This window comes from Anas platyrhynchos, chromosome 9 (genome assembly GCF_047663525.1).
Source record: "Anas platyrhynchos isolate ZD024472 breed Pekin duck chromosome 9, IASCAAS_PekinDuck_T2T, whole genome shotgun sequence".
In the NCBI taxonomy this organism is placed as follows: Eukaryota; Metazoa; Chordata; class Aves; order Anseriformes; family Anatidae; genus Anas; species Anas platyrhynchos.
Genome location: NC_092595.1, coordinates 12,786,666 through 12,804,326, shown reverse-complemented (window position 1 = coordinate 12,804,326; position 17,661 = coordinate 12,786,666). Strand labels below are relative to the sequence as shown.

Genomic DNA, 17,661 nt, shown 5'->3' with positions numbered 1-17,661 from the left:
ATTACCAAAGGACCGGTTGATAGAGTTACAAATAATTGCAAGTACCCAGGAAGTAATGCTTTCCTGCTGTCAAAATGACCGAGCTGATTTTTAAATACATTAAAAGCCAGTATTGCAAGCTGCCCTCTGCCAAGTCCCAGGGTGAGATGTAAGTTAGTTTTTGTGTTTATCGTTCTTGCTTGTACTGTCCTCCAGCCTCCTGTGCTGCCACAGACACCTTACAGCAGGGCCAAGCCCAGAAGGCAGTGCTGGGGACAAGCAGAGTGTGCTACTGTGGTGCATCCCTTGGTTCTGCACAGTATTTCCTGCCACGGGAAGCGAAAGAAGATGATAAAGGAGGAGGAGGAGGACATCCCCCTCGCCTTCCTGTGAAGATTCCAAGTGCTGTTCTGCTAGAAATCACCGAGAAATCACTATTCCTGCGCCTGCTCTGTGTGAACCGAGCTCTGATTTCCGTATCCCTGTCCTTCAAGCACCCAGCAGCCACACACCCCTTGGCCGTGCCCCCGCTCCGTGCCGTGAGGCGGGGCGGGGCCGCGCCTCAGCATGGCGGCGGGCGGCGGGTAGGGACGGAGCGGGGCCGCCATGGCCGTGGGGCGGGCGGGCTGGGCCCGCTCTCAGCCCTGCGCCCTGGCGCTGGCGGCCGCCCTGGCCGTGTGCGCCTTCTACTACCTGGGCGGCGGCGGAGAGACTTTCTCCACCGCCACCCGGCGGCTCCGAGCCACCCCGGCCAGCCCGGCTCGGCGCGGCCGAGCCCTGCACCTCCTGGTGCTGTTCACCAAGGCGGAGCGCGGCCCCTCGCTGCGGGACAAGGCCCGCGCCGCGCTGCGCTCCCTGCTGCGCCACGGCCGCCTGGGCCGCGGGGACGCGCTGCGCCTCCACCTCGTCACCGACCGCAACAGCAGGGACATCGCCGAGGGGCTGCTGCGGGACGAGCTCGGCCGCGCCGCCTTCCCGCACCAGGTGAGGCGGCCACGGGGGCTGTGCGGGGTGGGGGGAGCCTCGGGGAAGGCGCACGGAGCCCCCCCCCTGAAGGCAGCCGGTGTGAAGCTGCCTCACGTCAAACAGGGATCTGGTAAGTGGAGGGGGCACCGAGCTGTGAGGCGCCAAGTAGGGACCCTCCTGTCCTGAGATGCTTCTATTCAGAATTAGAAGTCTTCTAATTCTGCCATAGCTTTTGGTTTCTCGTTTTTCAGATGTTTCACGTTAGCCAAACTCCACCAGAGCAGCCTGAGGTGTAACTTTCACATTGTTCACACACAGCACTTGTTGGCAAATAATCCCATCTCACTTCTCAACCCATTGTACTAGCGCTAGCGCTGCCGTGCCACCCGTAGCAGATACCCTGCACCGTGCCGAGCCGTCCCCAGCTGTCTGGATGTGGCAGGTAACAGCTTTGGAAACCTTCCCCTGCTGCAGCCCTGAGAGCTGGCATTGTGCACGGTGCTGTGGCCTGCAGTGCCCCGTGGTGGTGCCAGCAGACAGCTGTGGGGCTGCCGTTCTGCCCCAGAGCTGGAGTCGAGCTGCACACCTATGCAGCACAGCAGCTTGCTTCAGGTCTGTGGCATCGTGTCCCTCAGAGAGGTTCAGCTGCTGGGCCGTGACGGCACGTGGATCCCTCACGGACACCCCTGTGGGCGTGCAGCTGCCTTACTGCCCTCTGTTCGTGTCTGAAGCCGAATTCCTCTGTGGGCAGCCTGTCCAGCACTGCTGCTCCGGGAGGATACAGGCTTGTGGGGCTTACCAGTTAGTGTTGTGTGAGGTGGGAGCGTCCTGTGGGGTGAGTCTCTGCGTGCATCAGGTGGCTGCGGACCTGAACCGAACCATGGCTCAGCTCTGGGACAGAGCTGGTCTGTCTTGGGTGGGATCAAGCAGCGTTGTCTGGAGAGTTCAGGTGACATCTCACCAGGGTCTGCTACAGCGGGAGCTCCTTCCCTTTCCTGGAAGGCGTGATGCCTCCTGGAGATGTTTGGTTTGGTTAGTTGGCCTGGGGCTGGCAGCAGACTTCACATCTCTGCAGTTACCTCGTTTTTAGGCAGACAGGTGCTAATACACAGGCTTCTGTACTAGTTCTTAGTCTTGCACACTTGCCCATGATATTGTGACATTTCTGGTGTGCTTGACAGGTGACAGTGCCTCTTTTTTCTTGCTGGAGCCTCTTCCATTCCTCATTGTTAGCGAAAAACATCAACATAACCTGGACCTTTTGTGCTGCTAAAGTTTTGAGGAAGGTTCACCTTCAGCCTGTTCCTCTGGTTGCTTCAGCAGTCACCAGTCTCTGTCGTGAGACCTCTCCTCCTGGCTTCTATTGGCGTCCCCAGAACGCTCTCCTCGTTCTTACCCTGTTCTCCTGGAGCAGGCCCAGAGCTGAGGCTTGATAAAGTGCTTGGAAGGCCGCTGGAGCTGCTGAGGCAGGATTGATGAACCCTGAACTTTACTTTTTGTTCATGAGAGGATTTAAGCTCTGTTTTTGGAGCTGTCCTTGCCCTCCCCTCCCAGCAGAGCTGGGATCAGGCACAACCTCTGCTAGAGCAGAGCCCAGGCACCACAAAATCTGGATCCCGATCCTTGGGGCAGGCAGCAGGCCAGCTCTCATCTCCCCCTCAGCATGTGTGCGGGCTCAGGTACTTCCAAAGCCTTCTGGAGAACGCAGCAGCCGGCTGCAGCCTCGCAGGCAGCGTGCAGATGGTGAGCAGCAGTGCTTCGGGGTGGGCAGACCCAAGCTACGGGACCGTCATCGCAGTGGTGTCACCAGCCCTGCGTGTCTGAGCCCGTGGACACCTCCCAGAAGTGCAGCTGGGCTGGGAGCGCAGCGTGCGGGCGGCAGATGGAGCTGGTGCTCCGCGCTGCGCCGCCTGCATGGGGCTGCGGGACGTGGGCGCAGCAGGGAGCAGCCTGCCCCGGCTTTTTGGCAGGGCCTGGCCATCTATTTGAGACAGCATGGCTTTAGAGGCAGTGCTGGCTCAAGTGCTGCCTTTCAGGAAGCCTGAGGGTGATTTCTACAAGTCGGTGCTCCTCACCCGGGCAGGTCAGCCCGACTTTTACATCTCAGTCCCCTTCTGTGTGATGTAGTTACCTGCCTGCCCCAGGGAGGTGCTTTGGGAACCGCACCAGGGTCGCGGGTGAAGACTGAGCTCTCCTTGTCCTCTGCAGGGCTGCTGCTGTCACGAGCTGGGCTGCTGTGCCCCTGCACCTACAGGATCTGTGCAGAGGCACCTGGCACGAGACGGAGGGACAGTCAGAGAGAAAGTGTGGTGGCTTTTTAGTGAGCCAATTGAAAGGGTCTGTTCTCAGCGTGAGATGTGTTTGTGAAAGCAAGTTGCACAGGAAACCCGTGGAACTTACTTTTCTTAATGTCCTCAGCAAACTTGGTCAGATTTAGCCACGGGGATTTACTGAAAGCTGCTACGCAAATAAATAACCAAGTACAAAATTAGCAGCAGATAAACAAGCTGTGCTACAGTCAGTGCTGGAGAGAGGAGAAGCCTCCGCAGTACTGGTGAGGACAGCAGTTCTGTGGTTGCAGGAGGATTCATCGTGTCAGGAGCTTGCGTTGCAGAAGTGCTTACCCAAAGAATGGGCAGCAGAAACACATTTTCCTCTGTTTACTTTGGAAGGCGAGGGAGGACAGATGATACCGTGTCTGGAGTTTCAGGAGTGTTTTTCCCCTGATTTTTGTCCACCGGTGCTTGGCACCCCTCTGCTCATTTCAGAACTGACTGGAGTTGGTTTGAATTCTCTTTTTTTTTTTTTTCCCTGCTCTGCTGTTCATCATCTCCAGACTTGGGAGGTGATTTAAGCCTGGGCACTTCTCAGAGGGAGACCTGCTCCCACCAGTGCCATGGCAGGGCAGGGATCTCCCAGGGGGAGGCTCCCTGGGTTGATTCTCTGGGCTGGGGCTTGGCTCTGTGTGCCTGGGCAGCAGCGTTCAGCTGTGTTTCAGCACCCAGCAGCAGTGCTGCAAATCTCCTCGCTGCAATTGTGTGATCCTGTGCTAACGGTGAGGGCAAAGCTGGCCATGCACAGCCCCTGGGGCACAGCATCCTCCTGTGCTTTGGGGAGCTGGGCTGAGATGCTGCTGGTAACCGAGTTTCTCCTTCTCCAGCGTCTCGGGGAAGTTCTGCGCACGCCGTGTTGTCCAAACAGGAGCGTGGCCAGCGATGAGCTCTCGCAGCACACTTCCCTGGTACGTGCTGTCCTGTGCTCTTCCTGCCTTCCTCCCGAGGCCGCGTGGCGTGAGGCCAGCTGCAGGACACGCAGCTCGCAGCGTGGTCGCGCTGCTGTGAAGTCGCAGGGCCAAGCCTCCAGCTCTCAGACCGTGCCCTCGGCCTGGAGCGGGTGTGTGGGTGCTTCCCCAGGAGGAAATCAAAACTCTGCTGCTTCAACTCTGCCCCAGCAGCGTGCTACTGGGGGCTTGGTGCTGTGCCCGGTGGCTTCAGGGCTTCTGCTAGCACCCAGGCTGGACGTGGACGCACCTCGCTGTGCTCAGCGCCGCTGGGCCCACCGACAGCTCCCCAGCTCCTGCAAGCACTGCTCTGACACGAGAGCTGTGATCTGGGGAACAATTTCAGCAAGAAGGTGTGGGAGGAAGAAGCTTCAGGCTGCTTTTTGTCACTGCCTCCGTGTCTGTGCCTGCTTCCCTGGGTGTCAGAGCATCCCCTTGCGCATCCTGCAGAGAGCCTGGCTGCAGCACCAGCTCAGGCTCTAGTGAGCTTCTCTTCTGAGGCACTTGACTTGGCTTTGGGTTTAAAAAGAAAAGCTAACGCTCAAACCTACATGTTTAAGTGTATAGTGCAGTTTTCCTAGCTTTTAAGCAGATAAAATTCTAGTAGGGAACCGGAGTGAGAGCACCGAGTAGTTTAGTTTGGAAGGGCCTGGTGGGGATCCCAGGGCTGGATGCTCTGCTGAAGGCAGGGCCAGCTGCGGGCGCTATCTCAGCATCCTCAAACCATTCCCAAAACTGAAGTGCTGCTGCTAAGTTGTGTCCTGGCCAGCACTCGGTTCCTGCTGGGTTTTTCCTGCTTTCTGTTGCCTGAAGAAGGCAGCATGACTTCGAGTCTTGAGCTCGGAGTTGCTGAACTCCCTAATCTGCACCAGGGCCGTGTCCCCTGTGCCTGGTAATTACGCCGAAAATCCCTCCGGTTCTCTGGCGTGAGTCAGTGACCCGTGTCCTCATGTAACGAGCAGCAGCCTGCGTGTTCCTGCTCATCAGACTCGGCGTGCAGTTAGGTGTACGCCTGCACAATTCCAGTAGCTGACAGTTTGTTTGCAGTTGCTCCTGGTTTTGGAGCAGATGGGGCTTCATCGCTTAGCTCTCGGGTCGCTCCTGAGCACAGGTGCAGTGTGTGGGCTGGTGAGTGTTGATTTGGTCATCGGTAACCAGCGTGGAAGGGCTTTGCTTCGTTTTAAAAGTTTGTTTCTCTGTGTTCTGTCAAGGATAAGCACACGAAAGGGGCTGTGTGGGGTGGTGTGAGTGGTCTGTCTTCCCCTGGGGCCCATTTCTGCCCCATGGCAGTGCGTGGGCAGCACTGGGAAGCTCCAGCACAAGCAGGCTCACCTCCAGCTAAGGAAGATGCTCGGCTCTGGTAACTGCTGATGTCTGGATTTTCATCAGCTTGCTGTGTCCTGCTCGCCCTTTCCTCCCCCAGCCCCGGTGGGGGCACGCTGCGGAGCTTGCTTCAGCGCTGGGCTGAGGCTCAGGAAATCCGGGCTCAGCTCCTGGCCCCGGCCCAGCCTGCCTTTGTGGCAGGGAGCAAGGCTTGGTCTTCAGGGTAAATGACGTGGCCTGGCTCGCCTCAGAGCTGCGGGATGCCAGAGCCTGGAGTGAGCTGACACCTCCCGTGATCGCCTCCGTATGGGAGCCCAGAACCGTGGTCACATTTAGGCAGCGTCAACAGCTGGGACCAGAGGCTGCGGGAGAACATCCCCTGGACAGACTTGGTTGTGTGCATGGATTTGAGTCCCTCGGTGCCTGCCTCCCATTTGCAGAAAGGCCATAAAAATCCTTCCCTCTGGTCCCCGCACACGTAGCTGCCTCTCGGGGCGGGGAGGCGAGCAGGGTCCAGCACGGTCAGACCCCATTGTGCAGCCAGGATCCCAGCAGCAGTACTTGGGGCTCACAGCCTCTCACGCCTGTGCTGGTGCAGCCTGAGTGAAGGCTGCTAACGAGGGGAGAGAGTGGCTGGATGTCGTGGCTGAGCGGGTGTCTCTGGTGTCTCTCCTAGATAATAACCCACGATGTGAACGAGCTGACCGAAAAGCTGTTTCCGATAGTCGAAGCCATGCAGAAGCACTTCAGTGCTGGAACAGGGACCTACTACAGCGACTCCATCTTCTTCTTGTCAGTCGCGATGCATCGGATCATGCCCCCAGGTAAGCCTCTGCTGAGCTGCAGCCACGGACTTGCTTTTTTTTCAGCCTATAGGGAGCGGTTGGTGCTACGAGAAACACAACGTGAGCTCACGGACCCAGGCACCATGAGGAAAGGCAGCTGCTGCACAGCGGGCTGCTGCTGCCCTCGCTCCCCGAGATGTGAGAGGAGGCAAAACTGGAGCTGGTCTGGCCGTATGCAGCAGTGTATTTATCATGGGTGGTTTTCCAACCTCCCTTCCCCTCGGTGTGTCAGCAGAGAGGTGCCATGTGTTGGCAGCACAGTGACTGCGCTAGCAGGTGTCAGCAGCGCGGTGACCGAGCGCACCTTCCTCTCCTGGGGCTTTGCTGAGCTCCTGGAAGGCTTGGCTGCGTAGCAGCCACCGATCACTTAACTTTATTGTCTTCGTTCTGCTGTTAGTGAGGGAACAACAATAAATCTGCAAGGAAACAAGGCAGCTGGCAAAGGGAGCTCGGCTCGGTCCATGCCATGCTTTCCTTCTCCGCCTGTGTGTGGGTATTTCTGCTGGGACCTACGTGCTCTGTAGCCTTGGATCACTCAGCGTCCCTCTCGTTTTGTAGGTCAGGCTTGTTTTTCTTACACTGAGGTCGGGGCTGGGAGAAAGGTCAGAGGCTTTCCCGTAAGACTGATGGCCTGGGATCACGTTGCTGTTGGTGTGCAGTCCCTTAAAAGCAAAGCACCGAGCGCCGTGTGTCAGCCCAGCACAGGCTGAGGCCAGGCTCCTCTGGGATGCAGTGGGATCAGGGGCAGGGGCCCCCTCTGTCCCACACACAGCAGGAGGTGCAGCACATACAGCCCCCTCTGCCCGTCAGAGCAGGGCTCATCCGTGTGCTGGGCCTGTCTGCATTCGCTGAGGGTCCTCTGGGCCGCCTCGGGGCAGGGTCTTCTCCGAGAGAGGGCGATTTGGGAAGGCCTCTGCAAGAGAGTTAAAAACAGTGGGGCCTGCTCGGGGCCCTGGTATGTCCTGGAGCCACTGTGGTTTCATAAACCCTGTTTGCTTGCCAGACAAGAAGGAAGTGGAGCAGACGCTGCTTTCCTTCCTGTGTTCCCAGGCCATCCTTTTGGGGAGGGTCACTGCGCCAAGCCCGCACTGGAGAGGCACTGGCAGAGGTTTGGGGCGGCCCTGCTGCGAAGCCCACAGCCCTACGGCCTTGTGCTGGGCTGGCGGAGAGGGGCAGGCGGAGGGCACGGGCTGCCGGGCTCCTGGGCTCTGAGCTGCCTCCCTGCTGCTCCTTGCTATTAAAGCAGCTGCTGTGGCTGCTCCAAGAAGCAGACGGATGCCCTTCTCCCCCGGAGACCCGGAAAGCCTCTTGAGCATCCGTGTCCCACGTCTTTGGGATCTAGAAGCTGCTTCTCAAACGCCTGGTGAGCGCTTGCTGAAGGCAGCAGATCACTCCTGGCTGCAGAGCCGGGACACCCACCACTACTTCCCTCGCACAGAGGGCAGCTCCAGCCCCTTGCCTCGTGCTCTGCGTCAGGGCTGCAGGCTGTCTGGTGCCCCCGGCCCTCTCTGTGTTTGCTGCATTACCCTGCAGGCTCCTGAAGCCGGGCGTGCGGTGTCAGCCCGCTCCTGCTGCCGTGTGCTGGTGACAGAGCTCTTCCCTTGGCGTGCTCAGCTGGCTCCCACGGCTTCCTCTGCGGCCGGAGCGGCAGCGCGTGCTGGCGGCTGCCCAGGCATAACATCGCCTGCAATCCTGCTGCCACAAAGCTCAGGCACGGCCTTTCTCTTGCCAGGCTGCGAGCTAAGTGCAGGCTCGGCAGCCACGTGTCAGGCAGGCACCGCGTTCCTGCAGCCCTGCAGCCTGCCCAGCAGTTGCCTCCTCAGTGCTCTCCAGGAAAAGAGAGGTGCCTTGCTTTCCCTGAGAGGCTTGCCTGTCTGCTGCATGGGAAAGTCCTGCAGAGGGGGTGAGGTGAACGTCAGAAAATTGTTATTTACCTTAATAAGCACACTTTTGTTGGATAGACACGGGCAGAAGAGGCGTGCGTCCTACTGGAGCCTGCAGAGGCAGCGGGGCCATCGCTCAGAGCCCGGTGAGCTGCAGGGACAGGAGCGATGGAGGAGCCTGGGGCTGGGGACCACGGCCAGAGCTGGTGTGCTGCCAGGAGGAGGAGAAGGACTGAGATGGGAGATGTGCTGGGGAGCAGAGCCCTGGGGGCTGTGCCAGCAGGCCTGTTAGGCAGGGAGGACCCTTCCCTGCTGTGCTCCTGCCTGGTTTGGGGGAGCTGATCTGATCCATGCGTGTAAGCATCTGATGGGGGCAGCAGGGAGCCCAAAGGCAATCTCCATGGTGCCCCGTGACAAGATGGGGCAGCGGGGACAAACTGAAATGTGGGAGATTCCACTTAAATCTTACATTTTCCAATAGTGAAGCACTGCAACAGGCCCAGGGAGCTGCCGAGTCTCCATCCTCGGAGGGCCTGGAGCCGAAGTGGGCAATGTCTGAGCAGCAGCTCTGCGTGTCCCGGCTGTGGGCAGGGGTAGGACTGCACAAGCTGCAGCGATCCCCTCCAGCCTCAGCAGTTCTGTTACTCGGGGGCTTTAAGTGAACGTGCTGCACTTAGCTCTTCGTTGAACTTCGCTAGTTTTTTGTCTGGCGATGTCTGCATTGTGAGTGCTTTGAAGTATGTTGAATACAAATGACGGTATTAATGCTAATTTTCTTGTCCTGATACCTCTACTGTAGCTTTGCTGTGTGCTAAAGATATCCGTATTGTACAGCCTTCCAGCAAGAAGCTGATCACACCTTCTGAAATGTCTTCTCAGTTCATCAACCTGTGAGTAGTGTTGTCTCTTGAAAAGCTTGCTTGCTCTCTGGCAGTCTGATGAGGGCTTGCAATGGTCTGTTTGGTGCGCAGGATGTTTAAAGAGGCATTTTACAGTTTCACGAGTTTAGGTTTTGTTTCAGAAGCTGCTAGTAAAGCTGATTTATATTTCCCTTGCAAGGGAGGTCAGATGTACTGTGCCGGGTGCCTGCAGTGCCTGGTGATTTATGGGTCTGGCAAGGCTCGTGGGCCCCTTCCCTGCCTTCCAGCTGCACATAGAGGACCTGATGAGGAGCAGCAGGCTCATACGTTGCGGGCTGGCAAGAACCAGGCTGCTGAAGCAAGGACATGGCATGCTCTTTGACCAAGGACAGCTGCTTTGCTGCTCCATGATACTGGTTCTGCTCCAGCTGCGTTTGGTGCTTGCTTCTTGGTCCCCGCTGTAGCTCAGCCGCCCTGGCTGTGAGCTGCATGAAGGTCAGGGCTTCTGCTGGGGGACCTGTGCTTTTACCCACCTGTTTAAGTACAAAAGGAGCTTTCTGCGTGGGGAGAGGCAGGGCTACACATTCTGCTGCCCTCCTGAAATCTTGTGAGTGGTGTAGGAACGGTGCTGTGCTCCTGTCCGCTCCCCTGGCCCTGCCTCTGTTTCTCTGAGAAGCCGCTCTCCATGGCCTGGAAGAAGCTGCTGCTTTACTAAGGGTGGAGAAGAGATGTTTGAAGCTTCATTTTCATGCTGCATTAGCATTTTTCCTGGTGCCTCTCTGTGCCATTTCACCTGCCAGGAACACTGCGTCTTTGCAGGCGTGTCTGGCTCCATAGCTTTAGCACCATTTTTTTGTGGGAGCTGGATTTAATTGCAAGCTTGAACATGCTCCAGCAGAAATGAAGGCCATGATTTGAATATTAAATTCTCTCTTATGTTTGTTTCCATTTGTATCAGTCTGTCTCTAGTGTTTTCCAGTGCTAGCACCCTTTGTGTTAAAGTTCCCTAGCTTTAGGATCCCCTCTTTATCATTTTCAGTGCCATGATGTTCCTGTATGACCACGAGTTAGTGATCTGTTTGAAGCCTTAGGGCTGTGGTGATGCACTGACTTTGCAGATTGATGGCTCTCAAAAACTGAGCAGCAGTTTTTTGTAAGGGTTTTAGTGGAACATCTGCATGACTGCGTGCATATTGCATGGAGAATAAATGTTTTTTTGCCACTCAGCTGTTGGGTTTTTCACTGCCGCGTGGGATCCTTGCCCGCAGAACTTTGTATCTAAAACCTACAGCTGCCAAGCTATAATACAACAGCTTCTCAGCTGCTGTAAATCATGTAACTCTCTTGCCTTAAATGTCTGACAGCAGTGGAGTTAACCTGATTTAAGCCAGCTGGGGAGCTGGTATGCGGCGTGCAGCAGTGCAGACGGCGTAACTCCCGGCTGGGCCTCAGCCGCCTCAATCCTGGCTCAGGGCGGCGCGGCCGGGCCCGGGGAGCTGGGGGAGGTTTGGTGCCTTCCAGTGGTTTGCAAGGGAGAAATGATGGGAAAGTCACACGGAGAGGACGAGCAGGGTTCAGGGGTTCAGGCTTAGGAGGGGTTGCCAAGATGAGGACGATGCCGGAATGAAACGATCCTGGGATCTGCGGGGATTCAGGCCTGGGAGGAGTGCTGCGTCTGGGTGAGGAGGAGAAAGGGCAGCGGCTGGGGCCTCTTACTGTTCTTCCAGTACACATCCTGCTGGTTGGCTTTAATCCCCCTCATCACTTGTCATTTCAGCGTTGTAGCGCAGGACCCAGCAAGCATTTGCAATCCCCAGCAGGGACACATGAAGCAGTAACACCCGGGAGGCACGGCCACAGCGTGCAGGTGGTGGCAAGGTTGTGGCCTCAGAGCTCGCCAGGCAGCCTGCCCAGGCCTAAATTTGGGGGCAGAGGAAGGGTAGGGGCCTGGGGAGCTGGGGCAGGGCCCATGGGGAGCTGAGGGCTCCTCAGAAGGTGCTCCCCTGGCAGGGGGCTTGGGCTGAGGGCAGGCAGGGGCTCGGGCTTTGGGTAGGGGCTCAGGGTAGGGCAGGGGCTGAGGGCACCAGGGGCTGCAGTCAGACAGGGGCTGACGAACGGAGGTCTGGGCTGTCAGAAAGATTGTTCTGGGAAAGCTTACTGCTCTTGCAAGTCCTGGTCTAATTACGGAGAAATCTTTTGACAGCCCACAACTTCCTTTGGCAGCGCCTTCGTTAGGAGCTCTGGGCATTGTCTCTGCATTAACCCCAAGCGTGGCCCTGGTGAGCCTCAGGCCAAGCTCCCCCGTCCCTGGCCCTTGTAAGGAAGTTTTCAGCGACAATTAGTTTAGCAACCCGCAGTTTAGCAGCCCTTTGTAGCTCAGCTCAAGCGGAAGATCTAGGCTTGGTGTCCCTCCTAATCCTAACCCCGGGGCTTGGCCTTGGTGAGCCCCAGAGCAGACCCCAGCCCCTGGCGCCAGGCTGGAAGCTCTGGGGGCAAGCTGATGGAGCAGCCTGGCAGCTTCCCTGCTCAGCCGCCCTGCAACTTGTGGCCTGGCTGTGTGTGAAACAGAGCTGCTCTGCCTTCCATTTCTCTGTCCCACTGCAGCCCCACCGCAGTTTTATGTGTCGGGTGAGATCAGCCCGTGTGTAAGTGCCGTGTGGCTGGGGGAGAATGTCTGGGGAGAGCAGTGAGAGCCCAGGCAGCACGTACACATTGTGATTTTTGTGGGCACAGCCTGCTGCTTCTCCCTGGTGTTGAATTCCCTCTGCCTGTTCAGCTTTTTCATGGTGTAACCCACGAGCCTTTCTCCCTGCTGCCCCCAGTGAGAAATAAGCTTTCCTTCATGAATGATCACATAGGGCCTGCTGCTCGGGACTGCTGTCTCGTGGCCTGGCTATAGCAATTTGCTGTGGTGGTTTTTTTTAGGCACAGGTACCTGGCAGCGTGCCTCCTTGACAAGATGCAGCATTTCTCTGTGGAAGAACTGGCATTAGCACTGCAGTTAGTGTGTCCCTGTACAGGTTTCCCGTGGGGTGTTGGTTCCATCCAAGGCTTTCTCCAGGGAGCTGCAAGCACTCCACAGCTTCGCTGGGATGCCCAAGTAACAAAAGGGAACTGCGGGCAGCAGCTGCTCTGGGAGCCAGGAGGGTGATGCAGTGGTGGGAGCTGCTGGGCTTGTTTGCCTGCCCTGGTTTTGCTGAGTGCTGCAGGATGGCCATGTTGGGCAGGAGGGGAAGGAGCACAGGGAAAGTACCTGGGGAACAGGACAGGATGGAAAAGCAAAGCCCAGGTAACGTTTGTCTGAGGCAGGCAGAGATTCTCAGTGGAGCAGCTTCCTGGCTGTCTCTGCTGTCTGTACCAGAGGTGCTGGGCCTTGTTATCTGCAGGGGAATCTCTGAGACCTGACTGGGAGGTAACGTGTGTCATGTGGAGTCAGGGTATGTAGCAGAGCTTGACTGACGATGGCATGTGACAAAGTGGAGGCAGCAGCAGGGTTTGCTAGCTGTATGAACAGCTGGCGGCCTTCCTGAGGGGCTTAGCATCATCTCTGTGTAAGCGTCCTCCCCACACCTGCAGGCTGAGGGGAGGCTCTCAGAGTTTCTCTCCCTCTGAGCAGCCCAGTGTGAAGGCAGCAGCTCTGACCAAGGATGAGAGGTGAGCACAGGATGGAAAGGGCCCCCGGGCTTCACAATTCCTGCAGTGCAGGAGCTTAGCCCTGGAGCATGGTCCAGGCACCCTGAAGCGCTGACTCATTAATCCTGCTGCTGCTCTGGGTGGGCAGGGGCAGGGAGGTGGTTCTGCTTCTCCGAAGCTGATGGGATGCAGCTGAGCATAACTGCAGCTGGGATTTCTGCAGGATGAGCAGTGCCACACAGGGTGGGTCCTCGTTTGCACTAATGAGGCTCTGCGTCCTCACGGGGCAGGGGAGGGAGGAGTGCAGAGCAGGGTGGGATGCGAACGCGTTGTTTGATTCAGTTAACAGGATCTCTTACAGGCACATATATATATAATCAGGCTTGGAGATCTCCAGGAAAGCAGCTCAACAGGATAGTTCCTTCCTGCTTGTGCCCAGCCTCCTTACTGCTTTGATGTCTGCTGCATCCTAGGGATGACCCGTGTGAACGTGGAAGGTCCCAAATGGAGACGTCAGGTGTGGGAGCCATGGCAGGGCTGTCTTGCTGCCAGCCAGGGAGGGGCAAGCACAGTTCAACTCGCTCTGCTTTCAATACTTTGAAAGCATGGGACCAAGAAGGGGATGAGAGTTAATCCCCCGTCTCGTTCATTCCAGTGTTAGGAATCTGGGTATGAGGCTGGATGTGTTGGGAAACTCTTGAGAGAAAATACATGGTGAGAAATCCTTGACGTAATTGAAGTTGGGGGGTGATACACCTGACTAAATCACTAAAATCACTGGTTGCAGTGCTTACTTAAGAAACATGATGGATAAGAGAAGTAGGAGCTGGGCGGTGCTCCACAGGGAGGACACAACCAGGTGCTTGCTGGCTGCCAGCTCGGGAGCTCGATTTCCAGGTGCTTTTGGTGAGCTTGTGCATCAAAGGCTCAGGAGGAAACTAAGAGCAGTGGGAGAGGTGGGTCAGTTTTCATATGGCTAAATGATGGAGAACTGCTAGGGGAGAACAAAGCGGTCATTATGCACCTCCTAAACATATGGCACACAGTGTAGCGTGTTGGAAAGAGCTGGGAGGGGCTCAGAGAAGAGCAGCGCCTTCTGCACAGGATGGCCCCGACAGGCGGGGACCCTCCGTCTGCAGACGAGCTGGCTGAGAGGGTCACGGCTGGGTCTGCAAAGCCACGAGCTGCAGGAGGCAGGCTTGTACAAGAGCCAGTGGGCATCACAGTTGGCAAGAGGCAGATGTAAAGCAAGCAGAATTGGGAGCAGAGGCAGTCATTCACCCTGCTGTAGCAATCTGTGGAGCTCCTTGCAGCAGAGCTAAAATTTATCCAGCCATACGGAGGGCTGGCATGGAAGGAGACCACTGAAGGCTGTGGTACAGCAGATAAACCATCGCCTGCATACCTTGGGGGTCCTGAAGGCAGTTGGTGCAGGTGAGCAAGCAGCACAGTGTGGGGGGAAGTGGCCCCCAGCAGAGAGCTGCACCAGCAGATTTGCAGCGGGTGCCCAGACAGTGGTGAGTTAGAGGCCTGGGACACGCTGGGATCAAACTGGAAGATCAGTGCTCTCCCTGGCCTCAAACCCTGGCTCTGGTAACTTCTCCAGCTCGTTATCTACGGTCGGACTGGTTATGAAGCACAGACCAGATTGCAGCGATGTTTGTCCAAAAGCCTGTTAATGACAAAGCCACAAACCGCCTGGGAATCGGCGCAGCTTGGAACAGGCTCCAGCTGCTGGCTCCGGCTCGATTGAGGGGATGATCTCCCACGAAACTGCTATCGGCCCTGCGAGCGCTCTGGGAGTCCCAGCCTGGACACAGCAGCCTTTGTGAGCCCCGGCTTGTGCCGTTCCCACAGAGCCGAGCTGCAGGCAGGGCAAAGGGCGGGGTGGAGACACGCTGCACCGAGCTGTGCTGCATCGTCTGGCCCAGCTTCTGCAGGGAAAGACATCTTGGTGCCTTCGAATGCGTTTTGGTGCCCAGAGGAACGACACGAAGCTGGCCTGGCCTGGCAAGGCTTCACCCAACCATCCTCTCATGTGGGGGCCGGGGGAAAGCACTAAGCAGAAGCATCAGGAAATAAATAGCCTGTTAGCTGGAACAGCATCTTCACAAGTCATTGTCTTCTGTTAATGCGAGCCTGTGAAAGCAGGCGTGCAGCATCCTGGGAATGTTACATATTGCCCTTGTAAAGCAGAGCCATACGTGCGTGTCTGGGGGTTTGCCTCTGCAGCTGCACTGCAGGGTTGCCCAGGCCTGTGTACACCTCTGTGTGCCCCTGGGATGCCAGGTGACTCCCTGCAGATGATGGATCCTCGGTAAAGCACCTGCTGGCAGCGAGTTACGGTGCATTAATCCTGTCCTACATGCTGAACGGGCATCAGAGGTCTGTCCCGTGGGTCCTGGCAGAGGGGAGCACAACCTCCTCCTCTTCCTTGCCAGCTGCACAGCAGTGCCTTGTATGCAGCCCAGCTACCTGCATCATTCAGTGAGTGCTCCGCGTTAATAAATGAGTGTTTCCAGAGCGCAGCAGTCCTGACCTTTTGCTGCTGGCTGAGCATTGCCATCTTCACTGAGCCGCACCGTGTCGGGGGCACGCAGCGATGCAGCAGGTTTGGAGAGCGCCTGCGTCCCAGATGCTGCAGGCCTGATCGTGCTCTCGGAGCGGAGATGTCATGAAGAGGCACAGAAAATGTGGGGCTGCGGTGGAGCCATGGGAGACGGCTCCAGAGCCCCGTGCTCTCAAACCGCAGTTCCCAGGAGATGTTGCAGTAGCAGGAGGGTTTATTTTCTGGCAAAGCGTTCCCATTTGTACAGGGATGGAGGGAGTGTTGATTGTTTCTGGTGTGCTCTCATGCCCTCCCTCCCTGCTTCACGTCTCGGCCGTGTGAGCAGAGCCAGATTCCTTCCCCAGCCAGCTCCTGAGCCGAACTCGCTGGTGGCGAGCTAGCACGGAGAAGAGACTGAAGTAAGGGTTTGACAAGCAATAGGACAGCGGTGCCAGCCATTGTTCCTCGTTGGGGTAATCCCGTTGTGCTTTGTGCCTTGTTTTCATGCTGCTCTGGGGGAGCAGGCAGCAGAAAGCCTCGCAACCAACCCAGATAAGTGTGGGAGGCTGCAGCGTGGTAGGAAGGTCCCCACCTGGAGAAGTGAAGTGCTCACCCAGCTGCCTGCAAGACGTGTCCCTGTGGCTGGGAGCCCATCTGCTCTGAGTTTCACGGGGTGTTTGGCACTGCTGGAGCTGCCCAGCTGTGATGGTGGTGCGGTGGTGGGAGAGGTGGCTCGGGGCCACCCGCAGGGAGCTGCGGCACCACGGCGGCCCCGTTCCCTGCAGCACCATCCCCGCTTGGTCCAGCGTGACCTGCAGCCCCCCAGGGGCGTCGCTCCTCATTATTTCCATTGGCTGCCCTTCGCCTTAACATCGGCATCAGTTATTTGGGCTGTCCTAGATCTGTCAGCCCGGGGCAGGCACACGCTGTGATTCCACCTCCTGCAGAGCACCCGGGTCTTGCCCTTGCCCATCGGGGCAATGGGCTCGGTAGGCACCTGCCTGGTGGGGCTGGGCGATGGGAGCCTTCTCCTGGTTGTCCTGAGGGAGGGGAGACCCTTCTCCATCCCTAGCCAGCCCCCCTTTGCCAATACATAGGGGAAGCAGCGTGGGAGCTGCTGGATTTCACCCCGTGCTAAAACCCCAGCCCTGCTTCCAGCTCATCCGGGGCGGTGGGAGCTGCTGGCCCCTCCAGCTCACTGGTGGCTGGGCCGTGGCTTGTTAAGAGTTCAGCAAGAACCAAGGACAAAATCTGCCTACAGCTCTGCAGCTCCTTCCCCCACCGTCAAGATGAGAGATGATTTACCTTGCTGCATTTATTTTCTTGTATCTCTTTTTGGTTTCCTTTTCTGTCTCACCCGCTCATTACTTTACAGCTTTCCATCCACGCTGCTTTGTGTCTTATGGCAACCTGGAATTAAACCTTATTTTGTCTGATTATAAGGTTTCCTGCTGCTCCAACTCCGGCATCCAAAAAGTGTCTTCACACTCCTCCTCCGGTGACACCGTATATTAAATACACAGCGAGCGGTGCCTGGAGCCTCACCCTGAAAGCTGCCGAGTGCTCAGCGTTGTCTGCTGTGGGGTCGCTTAAGATCTGGGGGATGTGTGAGCTATCCTGGGCCAGGAGCCAGCCGGGGACACGGGAGCAAGGACAGAAACACTGCCCTGCACCAGGCAAGTGGTCCAGGGTGCAGGTTATGGAGAAACACAAGAAAGTGCTAGGAGGGGGCTTCCCCCTTGTCCCAAAACGTGCTGGCACAGGGCTCTGTGGCGCGTGTCACGTCAGCACTGCCCCAGCCTTGCAGCCACGGCACGGGCAGCGGTGATTAGTGCCGGGAGCGGAGGGGAAAACGAGGCCTGGAGAGGGGAGCGCACAACAAAACAGGAAGCCGCTCAGAGCTCCGTGACAGCAAAGGGAAAGCTGCCGGGAGCAGCCAGGAGCGTGGGGGCGAGCAAAACAAAGGAAGCCTCTAACAAAGGGCAGGCTGAAGAGCGGAGCATGGTCGTGGCAGCGGGCCGGCCGCGGCTGAGCCATCTCCGCCTGGCACCGCGGCCGCCCTTATGCCCTGCCGCAGCTGCAGCGGGAGGCTCTCGGGGAAGCCGAGCCCATGCCCAGCCTTGGCAGTGGCTGTGGGAGCCGTGTTTTTCTTGGCCGCACACCTCGCAGCCAGCAGGCAGAGGATCCTGCTTTCACAGCCAGCACCAGCGGCTGTGCGGAGCTGCGCGGTGCAGGCGAGGTCAGAGCCACGCGGGTCTCCAGGTGCTTAGCTGCCTCGGGCGGCTATCTGGGGGCTCACAGCTCCTCTTCCCGGGGGAGGCGAGGATCCCCTTCATGATGTGGG

The 17,661-nt window shown here is 57.6% G+C and overlaps 1 protein-coding gene and 1 long non-coding RNA gene across 2 annotated transcripts in view; both read left to right on the top strand.

Annotated features, from left to right (window-relative positions):
- Positions 1–508: 508 nt before the first annotated feature.
- Positions 509–17,661, top strand: part of XXYLT1 (xyloside xylosyltransferase 1) — a 37,723-nt gene continuing 20,570 nt past the window's right edge. Inside the window, exons 1-2 of the mRNA XM_027464788.3 lie at positions 509–963; positions 6,225–6,372. Coding sequence (XP_027320589.1) covers positions 586–963; positions 6,225–6,372 — 526 coding nt within the window. The 5' untranslated portion in view covers positions 509–585. The remainder of the gene's footprint in view (positions 964–6,224; positions 6,373–17,661) is intronic.
- LOC140003174 (uncharacterized) lies at positions 6,379–9,379 on the top strand. The gene is made up of 3 exons (XR_011811280.1): positions 6,379–8,422; positions 9,076–9,166; positions 9,336–9,379. It is a non-coding gene; the product is annotated as an uncharacterized lncRNA (long non-coding RNA).